This window comes from Diabrotica virgifera, chromosome 8, assembly GCF_917563875.1.
Source record: "Diabrotica virgifera virgifera chromosome 8, PGI_DIABVI_V3a".
Classification (NCBI taxonomy): Eukaryota; Metazoa; Arthropoda; class Insecta; order Coleoptera; family Chrysomelidae; genus Diabrotica; species Diabrotica virgifera.
In genome coordinates, this window is record NC_065450.1 from 49,409,919 (window position 1) to 49,427,280 (window position 17,362).

Here is a 17,362-nt window from a genome sequence, read left to right on the forward strand (position 1 = left end):
ATCGATAAATTACGATATCATAAAGTTGATAATAAATGTTAGGGTGAATAGGGTGTTGTTCCATTTTCATGGACTTGGTTTTACTAATATTGGTTTTCAAACCTATTTAATTGGCTTCAGTGGAAAGTGTTTCCAACTGGTCAGCCACATCTTGGAACCTTTGTCGTAATAGGCAGATATCGTCGGCGTATTCTAGATCGCTTAGGCGTGTAGTTAATGTCCATTGTATACCTCTTGTGTCGGAGACTAGTTTGGAGACGACATAGTCTATAGCTATGTTAATAATAGGCATGGATCCAGCGTATCAAAAAAAAGTTGATTAATAGCAAGCTGAAAATTTGATAATAGCTTAACGGTCTCTAGTCGGACAAACTTTGATGTACGGAACATTGGAACAGGGGAAGTTTTAATTGTGGAACAGTTTAAAAATTTGGAACGTCAGATTACGAAAACGTCCCATGTATTTTGTCGGACAGAACATCCAATTGATTTGTTACCTTTTCATTAAACTCTCATGCAAAAATCAGACTGCTATTACTAACCAACATGATTCCTGTCATTTGACATGTTCTTCATGTTCCACTCATTAAAATTGCCCAGTTGGTGATAAATACCAGTCTGATTTTTGCATGAGAGTTTAATAAAATGGTAAAAAATCAATTGGAAGTTCTGTCCGACAAAATACATGGAACGTTTTCGTAGTCTGATGTTCCAAATTTTTAACCTGTTTCACAATTAAAACTTCCCCTGTTCCAGTGTTCCCATACATCAAAGTTTGTCCGACTAGACACCGTTAAGCTATTAACAAATTTTCAGCTTGCTATTAATCAACTTTTTTTTGGTACGCGGGATCCAGGTCTATAAGAAACGGAGAAAGCACCCATCCCTGTCTGGCTCCAGTAAGTACGTCAAATTCGTCACTGTTGATCCCATTGATCCCAACGTTATTCCTCTCCAATTTTTGCAGTGTGAGGTTGCCCTTTCTTGGAAAATTAATAATGTTAACTTTTTTCCATTCCGCTGGAATGCGGTTTGTTTCCCATACCTCTCGGATTATGGGGAGCAAAAGTTCAGCGGTTAGATGCGGATCAGTTTTAAGTATTTCGGCAGCAATATTATCGATTCCCGGGGACCCCTTATTTCTCAGAGATTTGATAGCTGTTATTAACTCCGTTTTGGAAGGGGACTCGCAAGATATTATGCAAGCGTATATTCTGCGGGTTTTCGACAATGTTATCTGCGTTATGCCTGAGCGTTACTAGCATCTCCTGAAAATGCTCTTTCTATCTATCTACTTGGTCATCTGGTGTAGTAAGTAATTCGCCTGTCTTGGACCTTACAATGTTCGAACATTTGGGCCCATTTTTTGTGTACTGAATTTTTGTGACTTGTGTGTACTAGCATAGTACTGACTTATACCCAACCGGACGTGTTGCTAAGTAATGCATGCTGAGCGCTGGAGAGAGCGGTGGTATTAGCTTATGCGTCGTTTCCTGGTGCCAACTGACTTATGCCCACCCCACCCTGTATAATAAAAATTGTCATCATCATCATTTGGCTCTACAACTCTATGTGAGTCTTGGCCGCGTTTGCTATTTCCCTCCATTGTTGTCGGTCCTGAGCAGCTATTTCCCATTGCTGTACTCACATTTTGCGTAGATCACTGGCTACTGCGTCCTTCCATCTCTTTCTTGGGCGACCAACTGACCTTTTTCCATCGGGCCTTTCCCAGAATGTGGCGTTTAGAAGTCTTTCGTCACTTGATCTTAGTACGTGACCCGCCCATCGTATTCTGTTTGCTTTAATGTAGCGTACTATGTTTTCATCTCCGTATATTGTCTGGAGTTCATCATTGTGTCTTCTTCTCCATTCTCCTGTTGTCTCTTCTCTGCAAGGCCCATAGATAGTCCGCAGTATCTTTCTTTCAAGTACCAGTAATTTTGTTGTTTCCCGCTGATTCAGAGTCCATGTTTCGCTTCCATACGTTATTGTGGGACGAATTATTGTCTTATATACTCTTATTTTTGCTGGTCTTGAGAGTATTTTTGATTTAAGTAGGGTCCTTAATGAGTAATATGTACTGTTTCCTGCAATGATCCTGGCTGCCACGTCCTTTTCATAGTTATTTTCAGATGTTATGATCGCTCCCAGGTACTTAAATTCTTTGACGACTTCAAAATTGTATTCATTAATTGTTACGTTTTGTCTAACCCTTGGTCTTGGGTTCTTCGTAACCACCATGTACTTGGTCTTGTCCTCGTTGACCTTAAGACCAACTTCCTTGGCTCCGTTCTCGAATAGGGTGAAAACTTCTTTTGCATCTCTGGTGGATTGTGCAATTGTGTCCACGTCATCCGCAAAGGCTAATAGTATTTTTGATCCTTGGGCGGCAAATTCGTTTGTCAGTTGTGGCTGAGCTTTCCTTACTGCATGTTCCAGTACGAAGTTAAACAGCAGGGGGGCGAGAGAATCTCCTTGTCTGAGTCCGGTGTCAATGAGGAATTCCTCCGACGTGGTGCTGCCAATTCTGATTCGTGCGGAAGCGTTCTCCGTGCTCATCTTAGCTAATCGAACTAGCTTTCCAGGTGCTCCCATTTCTACCATAGTCTCCCATAAAAATTGTCGATTTGTTTATTTAAATTTTTTATATCGTTTTATTTGACTTTTCAGATTACCAGAGTCTACAGTTCGCAGTGACGGAAACAGAGTTAGAATGCTACTAAGATTCGTAGAAAATTTAGAAAAGGCCATTTACAATGCTTCGGAGGGCTGCGCAATATCCATGCCGCCTGCTTCCAAAGTAGTTCGATCTTTCTTTATCGCTAACACAAACACCTGCCATGAATGGTTCTGTAGAATTCGTATAGTACTGATGCACGTGGCACTACATTGCGGTGAAATCAATATCGCACTTAGAAACGGACTTTGTTTTCTGAAAGAATGCGTGAGTCTGGGCAGAGTGAGCACTATTGAATTTGAAAGAGTAGCAATGATAGTAACACTAACGATGCTGCATCTCAAAGAACCCGAAGCTCTCTATGGACTCTATTCTTGGTGTAAAACCGTCGTGGGGAAACGATATCCTTGGATGAAATGTGCCTCTGAACAGTGTTCTAAGAAGTATGAAACCGCCGTGGAAGGTTATAAAAGAATTCTTCAAGAACAAAACACTTCCGATGAATCAGACGATGGCAACAAATTAGATAGTGATATACACAATTTTATTCTCGACCAGATTATTGTTTGCTACAAAGAAATGAGCAACTGGATCGATTTGTTTGAGTGGCACACTGCTCAGGATAATGTTGAAAATGGAAGAAAGTATTGGTTTAATGTGACTGATTGGGAAACGAACAAGATACTGTTCGATATGGAATCTCAAAATTTAGCTTTTGAGGAATTAAGCACTTGGAGTTTTAAAAGTAAAGACACCTGGAGCATATACGAAAATGTATGCACGACAGAAAGTAACTTATATAACGTTGCAGTCAAATTAGCCCTCAGAAAGGATCAAAATTATATTCCAGAAATAGATTCGATTATGTCCAATATCCAAAATAACATCGAAGATCATTTACATTTGGCTCCTTCAGAATTTCTGCAAAATTTCTCTCTATTACATTATGTTGGAAACGGCTTGAAGAATATCGCACAGGGCAATTTGGCACACACAGTCTTTTTAGTTTCCGAATCTTTTGAAAACGAAATCCACAAGATTGATTCTAGCGTATTGAGGAAAATCCTCTGGTGGTCGGAATACTTTGGAAGAGTCCAAAATCAAGGCTTCAATGTATTTTGCAGCAACCTACGACTGGATATTATAAAGAGATCCAGGAAAGAGAAAAACTTCCAAATGGCTATCAAACAGATCCATAAATTTTTCAATGACAAAGATCTAGTCATGGCAGGGGAGTTAAACATCGTAGATATTACGAATACTTTTATGCATAAAATTCAAGATATAAATGTTTGGACTGTAGATGTCGCTAGAGCTGTTTTTGAAGTTATTAAACTGTCTTATTCCTACGAGCAGAACCATCAGCAGACTTTCAACCTATGTGCAGCAGCATCTACAGCCATATCGAAATATGCAGAGCTGTTCGGAATCAATGAGCTCAGAAAAATAAGTAGTAAAATCTTGCTCAAATTGTCAAGTTGGTTGCAAACTAATGAAGGCGTTTCTCTCACTGAAATGAATAGCCCTCTAGGAAAGCTTGTCCTGGTGTTACCTGAAATCGGAATGGTGGAATCTCATAATACCAACATCATTCCTCTAAACGAAATCGCTATTGGCAAACTTCTTCAATTCAGCGTTCATCACTACGGCAGCCTTGCCAAAAGTTGGAACGCTTTTGGCACCTGGTGTTATCGCTGGGGCAAGAAAATAGTCGACCACAGTTCAGATATTAAAAATAATTTGAGCGAAGAGCACTGTTTAGAAATTAAAAAGTTACTACCACCAGATACACCAGAAGAAGATCTAAACAAAATATTTATAATACTGTCACAAACAAGGAACATCATAGACGAAGAAGATATTGATTCTAACGAAATCAAAACTTCAGAGATGATCCAGTCGCAATTACAGTGTGTCGGAATTTTGGAGGATGCAGTTGAACACCAGCTCCAAAGTCTAATACAAATTTGGAAGAGCACTCAGAAAAGAATCTATCATTATTATGCTCTTAGTGCAGAAGCGTACTTCAAATACTTACAACTAGTACTACAGTCAGAAAATGTTACAAAGAATACAGAGTGTAACACGATAACAGTTACATTAAGACTCTTGCGATTGATTGTCAAATATGCTTTGGAGTTGCAAAATATTCTTGAAGAAGGTTTACAAACCACACCAACTCATCCATGGAAAGTTATTATTCCTCAACTATTTTCAAGACTCAACCATCCAGAGAGTTACGTTAGACTTAGAGTATCGGATCTGCTGTGCAGAGTTGCTGAAGATGCTCCTCATCTGATTACTTTCCCTGCCGTTGTGGGTGCTTTAGAAGGGGGATTGAAGTTTGATTTTTCGGAAATAACTTTACCAAAAGACTGTTTATCGCAGAATAACGATTCTGGAGACGAAAACGAACTCAACGAAGAAGACGACAACTATGATAGCGATGATAATGAAGAACCAATTAGTAACAATAATAGTTTACAAATTTGTTTTAAAACAATGGTGGATACTTTGAGTAAACAGGACCCAGAAACTATTGCCCAAGTAAGTTTTGAAATTTCAATTTTTAATCAGTATATTCGATGGTGCAGAATGGAAACCTTCTATGTCAAAAACCTCAGTTTTTCAAGAGGAAGAAATAACTCCCTAAAATAGCTTCTGGGCCAATTATTTCACAGCAATTGATTTCTTAATACAATTAGAAATGACATTTCTATGGAAATGAAAACCTTCTATGTCAAAAACCTCAGTTTTTCGGGAATTTTAGAGAGTTACTTCTTCCTCCTGAAAAACTGAGGTTTTTGACATAGAAGTTTCCATTCTGCACCATCAATATACAGGGTGATTGGTAAAGAATGGGCCATAGCTTAACTTTAGATTCCTGAGGATAAAATAGGTCGATTTAAGCTAACTTACCTTAGCACAAAAGTTGATAATAACCGAAATACAGGGTGTCAAACTTAAACTTTTATTTTATTTATTGGGGACAACAGCACGAAATTTGGTAAGTGGTGCTGGTACTGTACACCCTACTAAATTATGTTAAACAAACGTTTCTGGCTACTACCAGAGGCGTACGACGGGGGAACTAGAATCATTAACCCTTCCCAAATTCTACGCCACTGGCGGAATTTCTATTTTAGTGCAATTTTTTTATTCTCCGATACTTTCTATGTAAATAACATACTCTTAATTCGTAACGATAAAACCATTAGTTTTCGAGATATTTGAAACTAAAAACAAAGGAGCATAATACATTAATCACAATAAGTGTACCTTTTCATTTTTAACTTCAAGTATCTGGAAAACTAATGACTTATCGTTACAAATGAAGAGTATATTATTTGCATAGAAAGTATTAGAGAATCTAAAAATTATGCTAAAATAGCAGTTTCATCAGTGGTGTCGAATTTGGGAAGGGTCAACCATTCACTTTCCCCTGTCGTACGCCTCTGGTAGTAGTCAGAAACGATTATTTAACATAATTTAGTAGGGTGTACAGTGCCTACACTTTCTGCCAAGTATGACACGGATATGTCAAATTATTTTAAAGTATTCTTTTTTTTAATAATTTATTCTTTATTTAAAACTTTAAGAAATATGTGTGCCCGGTAGTACAAAACTATTTGACATATCCGTATGATACTTTATCAGAAAGTGTAGGTACTGTACACTCTACTAAATTATGTTAAATAAACGTTTCTGGTTAATACCAGAGACGTACGACAGGGGAAAGTGAATGGTTGACCCTTCTCAAATTCTACGGCACTGATGAAACTGCTATTTTAGCATAATTTTTAGATTCTATACTTTCTATGCAAATAATATACTCTTCATTCGTAACGATAAAGTCATTAGTTTTCGAGATATTTTTTTTTTTTGTAAGCATTTATTAACAATCAGAATTACATATTCTATGAGTTAATTTGATAACAAGTAGAATAACTTATATCAACTATAGTATTGTACACTAAAATGGCGTTATGAGGTACATCACCCAGCGGTTTCACCTCAGTTTCAGCGAAGATCTGTGGGCCATAATCTTCGAGATATTTGAAATTAAAAATGAAAAGGCACATTTATTTTGATTAATGTATTATCATTGATTAATAAATATAGGGGAGAAGATACGAAACTAAACGAGCGTTTATGTACGACACCAGTGGTTTTAGAAATAGATGGCGTTAGCAGCTTTCTAGGTGCGAGATTGAATTTACCTGAGACAACGATGAGACGTATTCAGGTAGCTTTGGTTATCGGAATTTGGGGTCGGCCGACTGGATTATAATAGAACGTATTTATTTCTTTTCATTCATTTATATTTGAGTTATCATTCAACTATTCAACGATAATAGTGGCATGAGCATGACAATCTTTAAAATAATTATTGAAGTTAGCACCTATTACTTTCTAAACTCGTTTTTAAATTAACAAGAATTGTAGTTGTAATTTGTCTTTTAATTTGAATTCTTGAAAGAAATCATTGAATATTCCAAATAAAAAAATTATTTAACGAGAAAAATACTCACTGGGTGATTTTAGATATTGTACATTTATCTTATTTGCCTCATAATCTTGATAAAAAATTAGGTAGGTATTTTCGTTAATTACAGTCTCTTCTGATGATTGTATATTTTGTTTGGAGATATTGCAACGGTATTTACTTAATATAAAATTGACTAAGTAAACCGCTCGGCCACTTTAAACTCTTCGAAAAAATGGTAAGGACTTAAGTTGTTGCGATTTCCTACAATTTCTTACAAGTTTTTTCATGCGGTCGATATTTTCCGAGTTAGGGGGAAAATCGTGACTAAGTATACTTATTGAATTATTTATTATTAACTTTACTTCTTAAAGGTGCCTTGTATTTCTGCGTAGGCGTCCACCGTGGATTGTATCGTCAGGTGAGATATTAGATAGTCAGGATTACCTACATTATTCTATTAAGAGTAATTTCATTAATATCATTCGGCGAACATTACGCAGCCATGACATCTTTTCCTAGACCTCTCTTACCCTCTATCTTTCCTTTGATTACCAGTTGCCGTATATCGTTCTCCTCGTAATATGTCCCTAAATATGTCCATGATAAAAAAAACTAAGTTTTCAATCTAATAGCACATAAAACAACATCAAAAGATGTTACTCTATATCCTACCATTTTAAAAATAATGGGAACCTTCTCTGGTAACACCTCCGAGGCTTCTACAATTTGCAAGCCATAACGGATGCTGAGACTATGTCTCAGGTCGTTCATGTCCATGATATTTTAAGCATTCGGTGCAGGCACCTCATTTCAAAGACTTCAAGTTTGTTTAATGGAGCCGGCCTTTAATATCCATGCTTTCATTCCATACAAGAGAAAAAGCCAAACGTAACACTTTATCATATTGTATCTCAGGTAGAAATCCAACTTTCAGTGAACAGTCATAAGAGTTTGGAAGTCGCCATCCCATTTTTTATGGGAGATATTTTTCATTAAGTTGAGGCCGTTTAAGCTGACAGTCGGAGTGAGTGTATATTGTCTTACGTCAAGAATGGAGAACCACTCAAATGATAGCGTTATTTACGAACGGTGATAGGGCAGACCACAGTAAATATAGAGGGATAAATTTACTGAGCACTATTATACTGAAACTCACAACAAAAATACTGATGGAGAAAATAATGGTGCTTAAATATATCGGTTCAACAACAAGGATTTAGAAGTGGAAGATCATGTAACGATGCAGTTTTTGTAATAAGGCAAACAGCGGAGAAATCATTAGAATATAATAAGCCAGCCTTTTTCTGTTTCATAGACCTAGAGAAAGCGTTTGATAGAATACAATTAAAAGATACGATACACCTACTATATAACAAAAATTTACCACTGGATATCATAAAACTGATAGAAAACATACATGTAAGAAATAAAATAGAAATGAAAGTCAATGAATAACAGAACCCATAGAAGCAAACACAGGAATCAGGCAAGGAGATTCACTAAACCCTCCATACTGTTTAAAATAAAGTTGGATGCAATAATAAAACAAGTGAAGAAAAAAAGAGGGTACAAAATGGGCGATAAAGAGATAAAAACACTCTGTTGCGCTGATGACACCGTGTTAGTAGCAGAGTGCAAAGTCGACCTACAAAGAATACTGCACGAGTTCAACATTAACGCAAAAGAAATGAATATGAAAATATCAGCCTAAAAAAACAAAAAACTTAGTAATATCCACAGAATCAATAAAATGCAAATTGGACAATCAAATTATACAACAAGTAATGACTTTCAAATACCTTGGATTAATAATAAATTAATCTATCACCCGACAACAATATCGAAGAAGAGGTTAAAGAACAAATAATTAAAGCCAGTAGAACGGCCGGATGCCTAAACGACACAATTTGGAAAAACAAACACCTAAGAGTGGAAACAAAGGCCAGAATATAATATGAGTCAGTTATTAGACCAGTTTATGACTTACACTGCAGAAACAAGACCAGATACAAGCAAAACACAAAGACATCTGGAGACCAACGAAATGAAGATCTTAAGAAGGATTGCTGAAAAAGGACTACGGGACAGGGTAATAAGTGAGGAAATCAAATGCATATGTGGGGTAGACAATATAAATGCCTGGGTAAAGAATAGAAAAGAAGAGTGGAATCAACGCTTAAGCAGGATGTCTGAATCAAGGATAGTAAGAATAGCCAGAAGAAGTATAGGACGCCCAAGGAAAAGATGGAATGACAATTTAGGGACAGAATGAAAGGCACCGTTGAAGAAAAACAGGCAGTACTGCCTATATAAAAGAAAAAGAAGAAGAACAAATTCTTTAGGTAGATTTTCGGTAGTATAATGTGCTTCTTTGGAGTTTTACTGATGATTACTGTTTTTGTTTTAGTGATTTAGCAATGTGATTGATTGCAATAAGGAAAAGTGCAACACTAAGAGTAGACCATTGAGGAATGCCGTTTAATTGGATTTTTGAGTCTAAAAGAACGTTATTTATTCGATTCGAAAGTTTCGTCTATATAGAAAATTATTAATAAATTATGTATTTCCTTGAATTGAACAACTCAATAGAATTCTTATATCTAATCCCCAAATGGTACGCGTTATATAATAAAAGATAGCCATAAGCCAAACATACATGATCACATCCAAATAACCCATGAATGACTCAATATCCACTAGGTTTTCTAATGTAGATGTGGACTTTCTAAAGTCACTTTGTATAGGGCTAGGTAGCTAGCAATAAGTCTAATACTATCTAGTAGCTATCAAGAGGATAAACTGACTAATTCTAAGCAAGTTTTGTTCTAGAGTTTTTTCACTTTAAAAAATGGCGTTTGTATGAAATCTTTATACTCAGTATAAGCAGAGTTGTAGCTAATTAAAAGTAAGTTCTTATTCGTCAAATTCCAAATCGAATGTTTCAACGTGAAATAACAAAAAAAATAAAGTACATTTCGGGGAAAACTCATCGCAGCTTTTTTAAAGTGTTTAAAAAGCTTTATTTTTGTTTTTAAAAAAGTTTGTAGCATTAAAAGTAAGCAAGTTACGCTGAAAATAAAGTTGGTCCTTTTTTTGTAAAACCTAGTTTTAAAAAATCGTGAAAATCACCCGCTGAAGGGGAACTTGCGTAAAATTTTTAATTCGAAAGAGATGCTATAAATCACAACAAAACACAATTTAAAATGTATCAAAGAAAAAAGTCGTTTGTGTTTTTCGTTTGGCCCCTCAAGACGAATAAAATCAAATTATCGTTACCGCTTCACAAGTTACTTTACTTATGACAAGGCGAAAAGGGTGGGTTCGTTGGGAAAAATATTCACATGAAATTTTTTTGTATAATTACATTCGTGAGACATCCCAGACTAAGGTTCAAGAAGTCGCCCACGTGAAAAGTGGGCCAAATTATTTTTAACAATAATTGTTTTTAATCAAATTGCAAAAATCTATATTTTTGGCCCGGACAATTTTTTTGTAGTTTTTCTGGACCATTCTGGATAAAAAAGGTCTCTAAAAATTTTTCTCTAAAGTTGATCGTTTTTGAGTTATAAACAATTTAAAATTGAAAAAAACGAAAAATGGCGATTTTCAAGGCTTAATAACTCGGTTAAAATTTATTATTATGAAAGTCAGAAAGTGACTAAATCAAAGTTTAATGCCCCCCCTACAAGGTCCTGAAGAAATTTTTGTCATTATTTTATTACTAAGCTGTTATTTTTAAGTAATAATATTGAGCGTCATGAACGTGGTTGCCGGCCGTAAATGCTGAGTGCGAGAGAGATGCCACTCCGGCAGTCCAATTGCGCATCTTACTTGCACTCACATTTATGGCCGCCTACCTCGTGCATGGCGCTCATTATTATTACTTAAAAATAACAGCTTAGTAATAAAATAATGACAAAAATTTCTTCAGGATCTTGTTGGGGGGGGGGGGACATTAAACTTTGATTTAGTCACTTTCTGACTTTTATAATAGTAGCTTTTAACCGAGTTATTAAGCCTTGAAAATCGCCATTTTTCGTTTTTTTTTAATTTTAAATTGCTTATAACTCGAAAACGATCAACTTTAGAGAAAAATAATAAGAGACCTTTTTTTATCCAGAATGGTCCAAAAAAACCTACAAAAAAATGTCCGAGCCAAAAATATTGATTTTTTACAATTTGATTAAAAAAAATTGTTAAAAAAATTGAACCACTTTTCACGTGGGCGACTTCTTGAACCTTATTCTGGGATGTCTCACGAATGTGATTGTGCAAAAAAATCTCATGAGAATATTTTTCCCAACGGACCCGCCGTTTTCGCCTTGTCATGATCTGTAAGTTTTATCATAAAATTTAGTTTTACAGTAATTTTTTTTGTTTTGAAAGAAAAATGCCTTTTTTTTTCAAAATAACTTTATAATATTATCAGTGATACGAAATATCCCAAAGTGTAAAGGTCATATTCATAGGTCTGATTAATTTCATCTGGGATGCTAATTAAGAGGTGATATTTAAGATTTTGTTTACAAAAAAAGGGATCAACTTTATTTTGTGTGCAACTTTTACTAGAAACTTAAAAAAATAAAGCTGTTTTTAAACAATTTAAAAAAGTTATGATGATTTTTCCTCGAAAAGTGCTTAATTTTTTGGTTATTTCACGTAGAAATATTCAATTTGGAATTTGACGAATAAGAACCTACTTTTTATTAGCTACAACTCTGCTCTTACTGAGTCTACGACTTCATATGCCATATATAAAACATTTTTTTCATTTTTTTATAAGCTGTATTTTTGCTATGAATATTTTTTTTGGCGAAATACTTCCTTATTTCCGCATGAAACATACTTTTTTTGAAACATGAATATATTCAGGCGCAAATAACTCGAAAAGTATTTACTTGTGAGGTCAAGACTAGTGAAAAAACTCTATAGTCAATTTATATTTTCAACGTTTTTGCAGAAAGCAGGTATTAATACAGATTAATATGATAGCGACCGTGCGTTAAAATTTTGAATACGGACCACGTAGAATAAGTGTTTGTTCTTGGCTAGCTTCAACAAATTTACGCTAGGCGCGCCACTATACAGGCAGATTTTAAAGGGAACAAAATAATGCACATGGTTTCGTATCTTCCTCCTATATTTATCAATCAACGGTATTATGCTCCTTCGTTTTTAGCTTCAAATATCTCGAAAACTAATGGCTTTATCGTTACGAATGAAGAGTATGTTATATACATAGAAAGTATTGGAGAATCAAAAAATTGCACTAAAATAAAAATTCCGCCAGTGGCGTAGAATTTGGGAAGGGTCAACCATTCATTTTCCCCCGTTGTACGCATCTGGTAGTAGCCTGAAACGTGTGTTTAACATAATTTAGTAGGGTGTACAGTACCAGCACCACTTACCAAATTTCGTGTTATTGTCCCATGCCTGTCAGGAAATATTTCGGTTATTATCAACTTCTGTATTAAGGTAAGTTAGCTTAAATCGACCTATTTTAACCTCAGGAATCTGAGGTTAAGCTATGGTCTATTCTTTACCAAACACCATGTATATTCTCTCTCCGAGTATGGAGAACTTATCATTTTTTAAATAATTTTATGTTTTTATATACGAAGTATTCATCATCATTTACCTCGTGGTATTTTTCAAAGTAGTACTTATTTTACACTCTCACATCACGGCTTTTAAGTAACTAAACTGCTATAACTCGGTTTTAGTAATGTTTTTCAGTGCTGCAATTGTCCCATTCGTTTGAATCGTCTCTACATCGTCGAAATATTTCTCATTTAACACTAGAAAGTCTGGCTTAGCATACCTACCTAGAAAGCCGGAAGGGATCATTTTGGCCCCACGTTCTTTAATAAATTAAAACTCAGTTTACAGAAATTAAATCTACTCTAGACAGTAGAATATGATTTTATTTTTTACTTTCATTGTTTAACACATTCGCTGCCTATCAAAAACATTCGGAACACCATACAGTTTGCAGTTTTTGATATTTGCCACACATTGCCTTGTTACAGCCACGGCAATGATTGGAAGTATGATTTCCTTTACAAAATATTTTCAACTGATATTTTTTTCGTTTTTGGATAGTAACAGTGATAGTTGTTGGTAGACCTGGTGTTGCTAGGTGTAGTTCCAGATTTCGGGAGACAATGTCCATAATTCTTCACACAGCCGAAGAATAAACTTACGAAAACTGAGTTTACTTCCAGTTATTTCTTTATAAATAATCCATGTATTTATTGCTTCCAAGTCAAGAGTATTATAAAACACGTACATATGCCATAGTCTTGAAAGTACTTTTGTAGTATAAAGACGCGTCATTTGGTCCTCTACATCAACAATTGCATCTTTGTGTTCACTTGTGTCCACCAACAATTGTATCTTTATTACGTAGATGTAGATGATCAGTACCAGTATAAGGGTAACCATTTAGAATAAACATACATAAATATAATTTTACTCATTCGACAGGAATTTGAAAGAAAGGATCGTCGAATTTCCCAGAAAAAGATAATAACTTACCCGGTGCCAATTTGGCCCCTTTAGATTTCTATGGTAGATTTGTAAAAAATCCATTTAATAAATTTAGTAAACAATATTTTTTTGTGTTAAATAAGGCTTTGTATCAAAATACTAAAAATCATAAAATATGAAAATATTATTGCCTCAAATAAAAAAACTACAGTAACTTTAAATAGCAACAGGGGCCACATTGGCCCCTCCGACTTTCTAGTGTTAATCCTTAATCCTTTGACTGCGGGAACCGCATATTTGCGTAATGTCAGTAGTGCACGAGATGTGCGGGAAACGCATATATGCAACAAGCCTAACCGCTTCGCTGCGGTTAGCGATTATTTGCGTATAGACAAAATATAACGTAAACAAAATATAAAATATATAATGTCATCAGATGGTTTCTGAATGAATGGGCATGAACCGCCCACCTAAAGTGCCTCGAGCGTGATGAGGTTCCCGCACTCAAAGGGTTAAGGTCCGATTTATTTTTACCAGAGAAAAAACATTTCTTGCTACATTGTAGCTAATTTGGGTCTACGCAGAAGAATTGTAATGACGTTATTCCAATTTATAGTGATTTTTAAACTATACAAGTTAATACAGTGGACTCTCTCTATATCGAACACGGATATTACGAGGTTTCGCTTATAACGAGATACACTAGATTGCCATGAAATTCCTATTGAACTATAACACCTCTATAACGAGTCATATTTGGTTATATCGAGGAAAAATGAAATCGAAGAAAATGTTTGTGCGTAGTAATGGCTATAAATAAATACCCCAACTGCATGTATATAGAAATGCCCAACATATGTGTTATTATCGAGGCCAGTGCTGTAATAAAATCCACCGCCTGTAATAAACTTCTTCCTTTATCGACCAATATTGAATATTGTAGGAAATTTACAATTTACGATGGCGAAGTCTCATTGTTCAGGTCAACCATCGACACCTAATAAATTACGTAAGAGGCATCAAAACATTTCAATATTATTGTTGTCTGATATAACGAGATCCGCTTATAAAGAGGTATGTAATTAGTCCGCCATTTCAGTTATCGTTACAGGGGGAGTCAACTGTAATCAAATATACACAAGTGCAGGACTTATCATGGACAATTCTCTAATCCAGATCAGTTTTTCGTAGTGGTTACTCCATTCTGACACAGGGATTAAATCTGTGATTAGTTTGTTTGTTGCATTCGTTTTTAAGCTTCTGACCAGCTTCTATCTATATTCTAAAAGAAAAGAAAAGATGGTTCAGATTTGATCACAGTACAGAGCATCTACTATACGTGTAATATGTTACTTTTTACACCACTATAGACTGGGACTTGGGACTTTTGACTTTTTTTAAACTAAATTGATGTTGCTCTGAAAATACAAAGTTTATTAATTTTACAATATTTACAAACTTAAAATTATACTACCTGAAAATACAAAGAAACAACAATTTAAGCTAATTATTCTACGTTAAAAAATTCTTAATCATTTATGACATTAAGTAATTTTAAGAAAGTTTATTCATGACATTTTGTCACTGTCACTTCACTTTATCTTGCTACTTGGCTAGTGTCTCAGCTACTTGCTTCAAACTTAAATTAAAGAGAATCTCGACAGCATATATTGTATGTCGGGATTTCTCTTTACATCTCCCCCCCCCCCCTTCAGGTGAGAACTAGACAGGTATTTGTGTGGTCATTTTTGGATTCTTCAAACAACGGTGTTAGTTTTGTAATGTGGAACAGATTTGACTCTTCTTTACTGTGTCCAGTGTCCAATTCGTAGATAGAATTCGACCATTTCTTCTTAATTGTGTACGGTCGAGTTCGCAATTCGTTTAGCTTTGCTCTGTTTAATTTATTACCATTTTCCACGTATACTTGGTCTCCAACATTTAGTTGTAGGTCTTTTCGATGTGCATCAAATCTTCTTTTGTTGCATTCATGTGATTTTAATGTATATTTCAATGCTAATTTTCTATCTTTACTTAATTTTTCTTGTGTGACTGTAGGTCTTATTTCATCAGGTAGTATGTTTGTGTTTTCACCTTCTACTAGATATTTTGGAGTAAACCTTGTTATCGTATGCTCTGTTTTATTGTAGGCTGCTACACATTTTTGTGCAACTGTTGACCATGCAACTTTGTTTTTTGTTTCATTTATTTTACATCTTATTTTATTTACGAGCGTTTGGTTTACTCTTTCATTCAGCCCATTGGAAAATGGTGCATCAACAGCAGTGAATACTAGTTTTGTATTATTATTCTTAAGAAATTGTTTGTATTCTTTCGAGTTTATTCCAGGGTATTGATCTGCTAACACTATGTCGACTTGGTAATTGTCTGTTACCATTTTTGTCAATTTTATGAAGTCCGTTGCACTTTGATTCTGTGATGTTAAAATATAAACGTACCTTGTAAAATGGTCAGTTAATATATGGAGGTACTTCTTTGTTGACCGACATCCACCAAATCCTCCAACAGTGTCTATAGAAACTATTTCAAACGGTCGTTTTGCTGGACCTAAATGTGACATCCATCCATATTTGGGTTTTCTTCTTGATTTGTTTTTCAAACAAATTTCACAGTTATTGCATATTTTTCTTATATTTTTAACAAGTTTTTTGCTGTATAAAATGGAGTTATCTTGTTTATCATCTGTGTTTGTCCTAAATGGCAGTAGGTGTAATGTGTCCTTTTTATTAGATCTATACTAAAATTTTCTGATATTAAAATTTTGTCTCTTTTTCTCATTTTTCTATAATAGATTCCATTCTTAAATGTCAAATTACTATTGTGTAAATCTCTTTGATCTTGTTGTATCTCTGCGATATCTATTAAGTTAATTTTTCTTATGGATTCACTCATTTGTAAATCACTATAATAGTGGTTTACAAACTGAAGAAAATCGTCCAAATTTTCCTCTGGTTCTAATACTGGATTTCTGCTCAGACAGTCCGCTTCTTGGTTTGTTGCCCCTGGATTATATTTAACCCTAAAGTTGTACTGTGATAAGTAGTAAGCCAAATCACCTAATTCTTCATCAGTTCTAGCTTTAAAATTCATATTTTCTAAGGGTTTATGGTCAGAATATACCTTAAATTCTTTATTTTCTATAACAAAAACATTAATTTCTTTTTCAACTTCTAAAATTTTTAATTTTAATGTAACCATACCTTTTGTTTTTGAACTACCATTAATTGTGTTTAGATTAACTGAATGTTTATTATTCCATTCCTTCTGTTTTATTTTCAATATTTTTGAATTTATCAGTGACACATTGGATCCTGGATCATACAGTGCATTCACATTCAGTATGTTGTTTATTTTTACGTTGAACACAATTAATGGTATTATTGTAAGTTTTTTGGATTCTCGTTGCTCAATTCCACTTCTAACATTGCATTGTTATTTATTGTCCTCACTTGACCAGCTTTATCTTTTTTTTCTTTAAACCAGCAATTCTCCTCAGAATGGAACCGTTTTCCTCTATTTGCATTTTCACATATTTTACAAGGAGTTTTTTCCTCTGATTGTTGGAATTTATTTTCTGCATATTTTTTCTTTTTCATTAGACTTCTAGTTGCAAGGTGTTCAAGTTTACCTATCTCATTGTACAAATCTTGGATACCTTGTAATATTTTTCTATCAATTTTATCTGC

The 17,362-nt window shown here is 34.7% G+C and overlaps 1 protein-coding gene across 1 annotated transcript in view; it reads left to right on the forward strand.

The window, feature by feature from the left end:
* Positions 1-17,362, forward strand: part of LOC114338382 (serine/threonine-protein kinase SMG1) — a 213,284-nt gene that overhangs the window by 22,000 nt on the left and 173,922 nt on the right. The window contains exon 4 of the mRNA XM_050658765.1: positions 2,671-5,224. Within this exon, the coding sequence (XP_050514722.1) occupies positions 2,671-5,224 (2,554 nt within the window). The remainder of the gene's footprint in view (positions 1-2,670; positions 5,225-17,362) is intronic.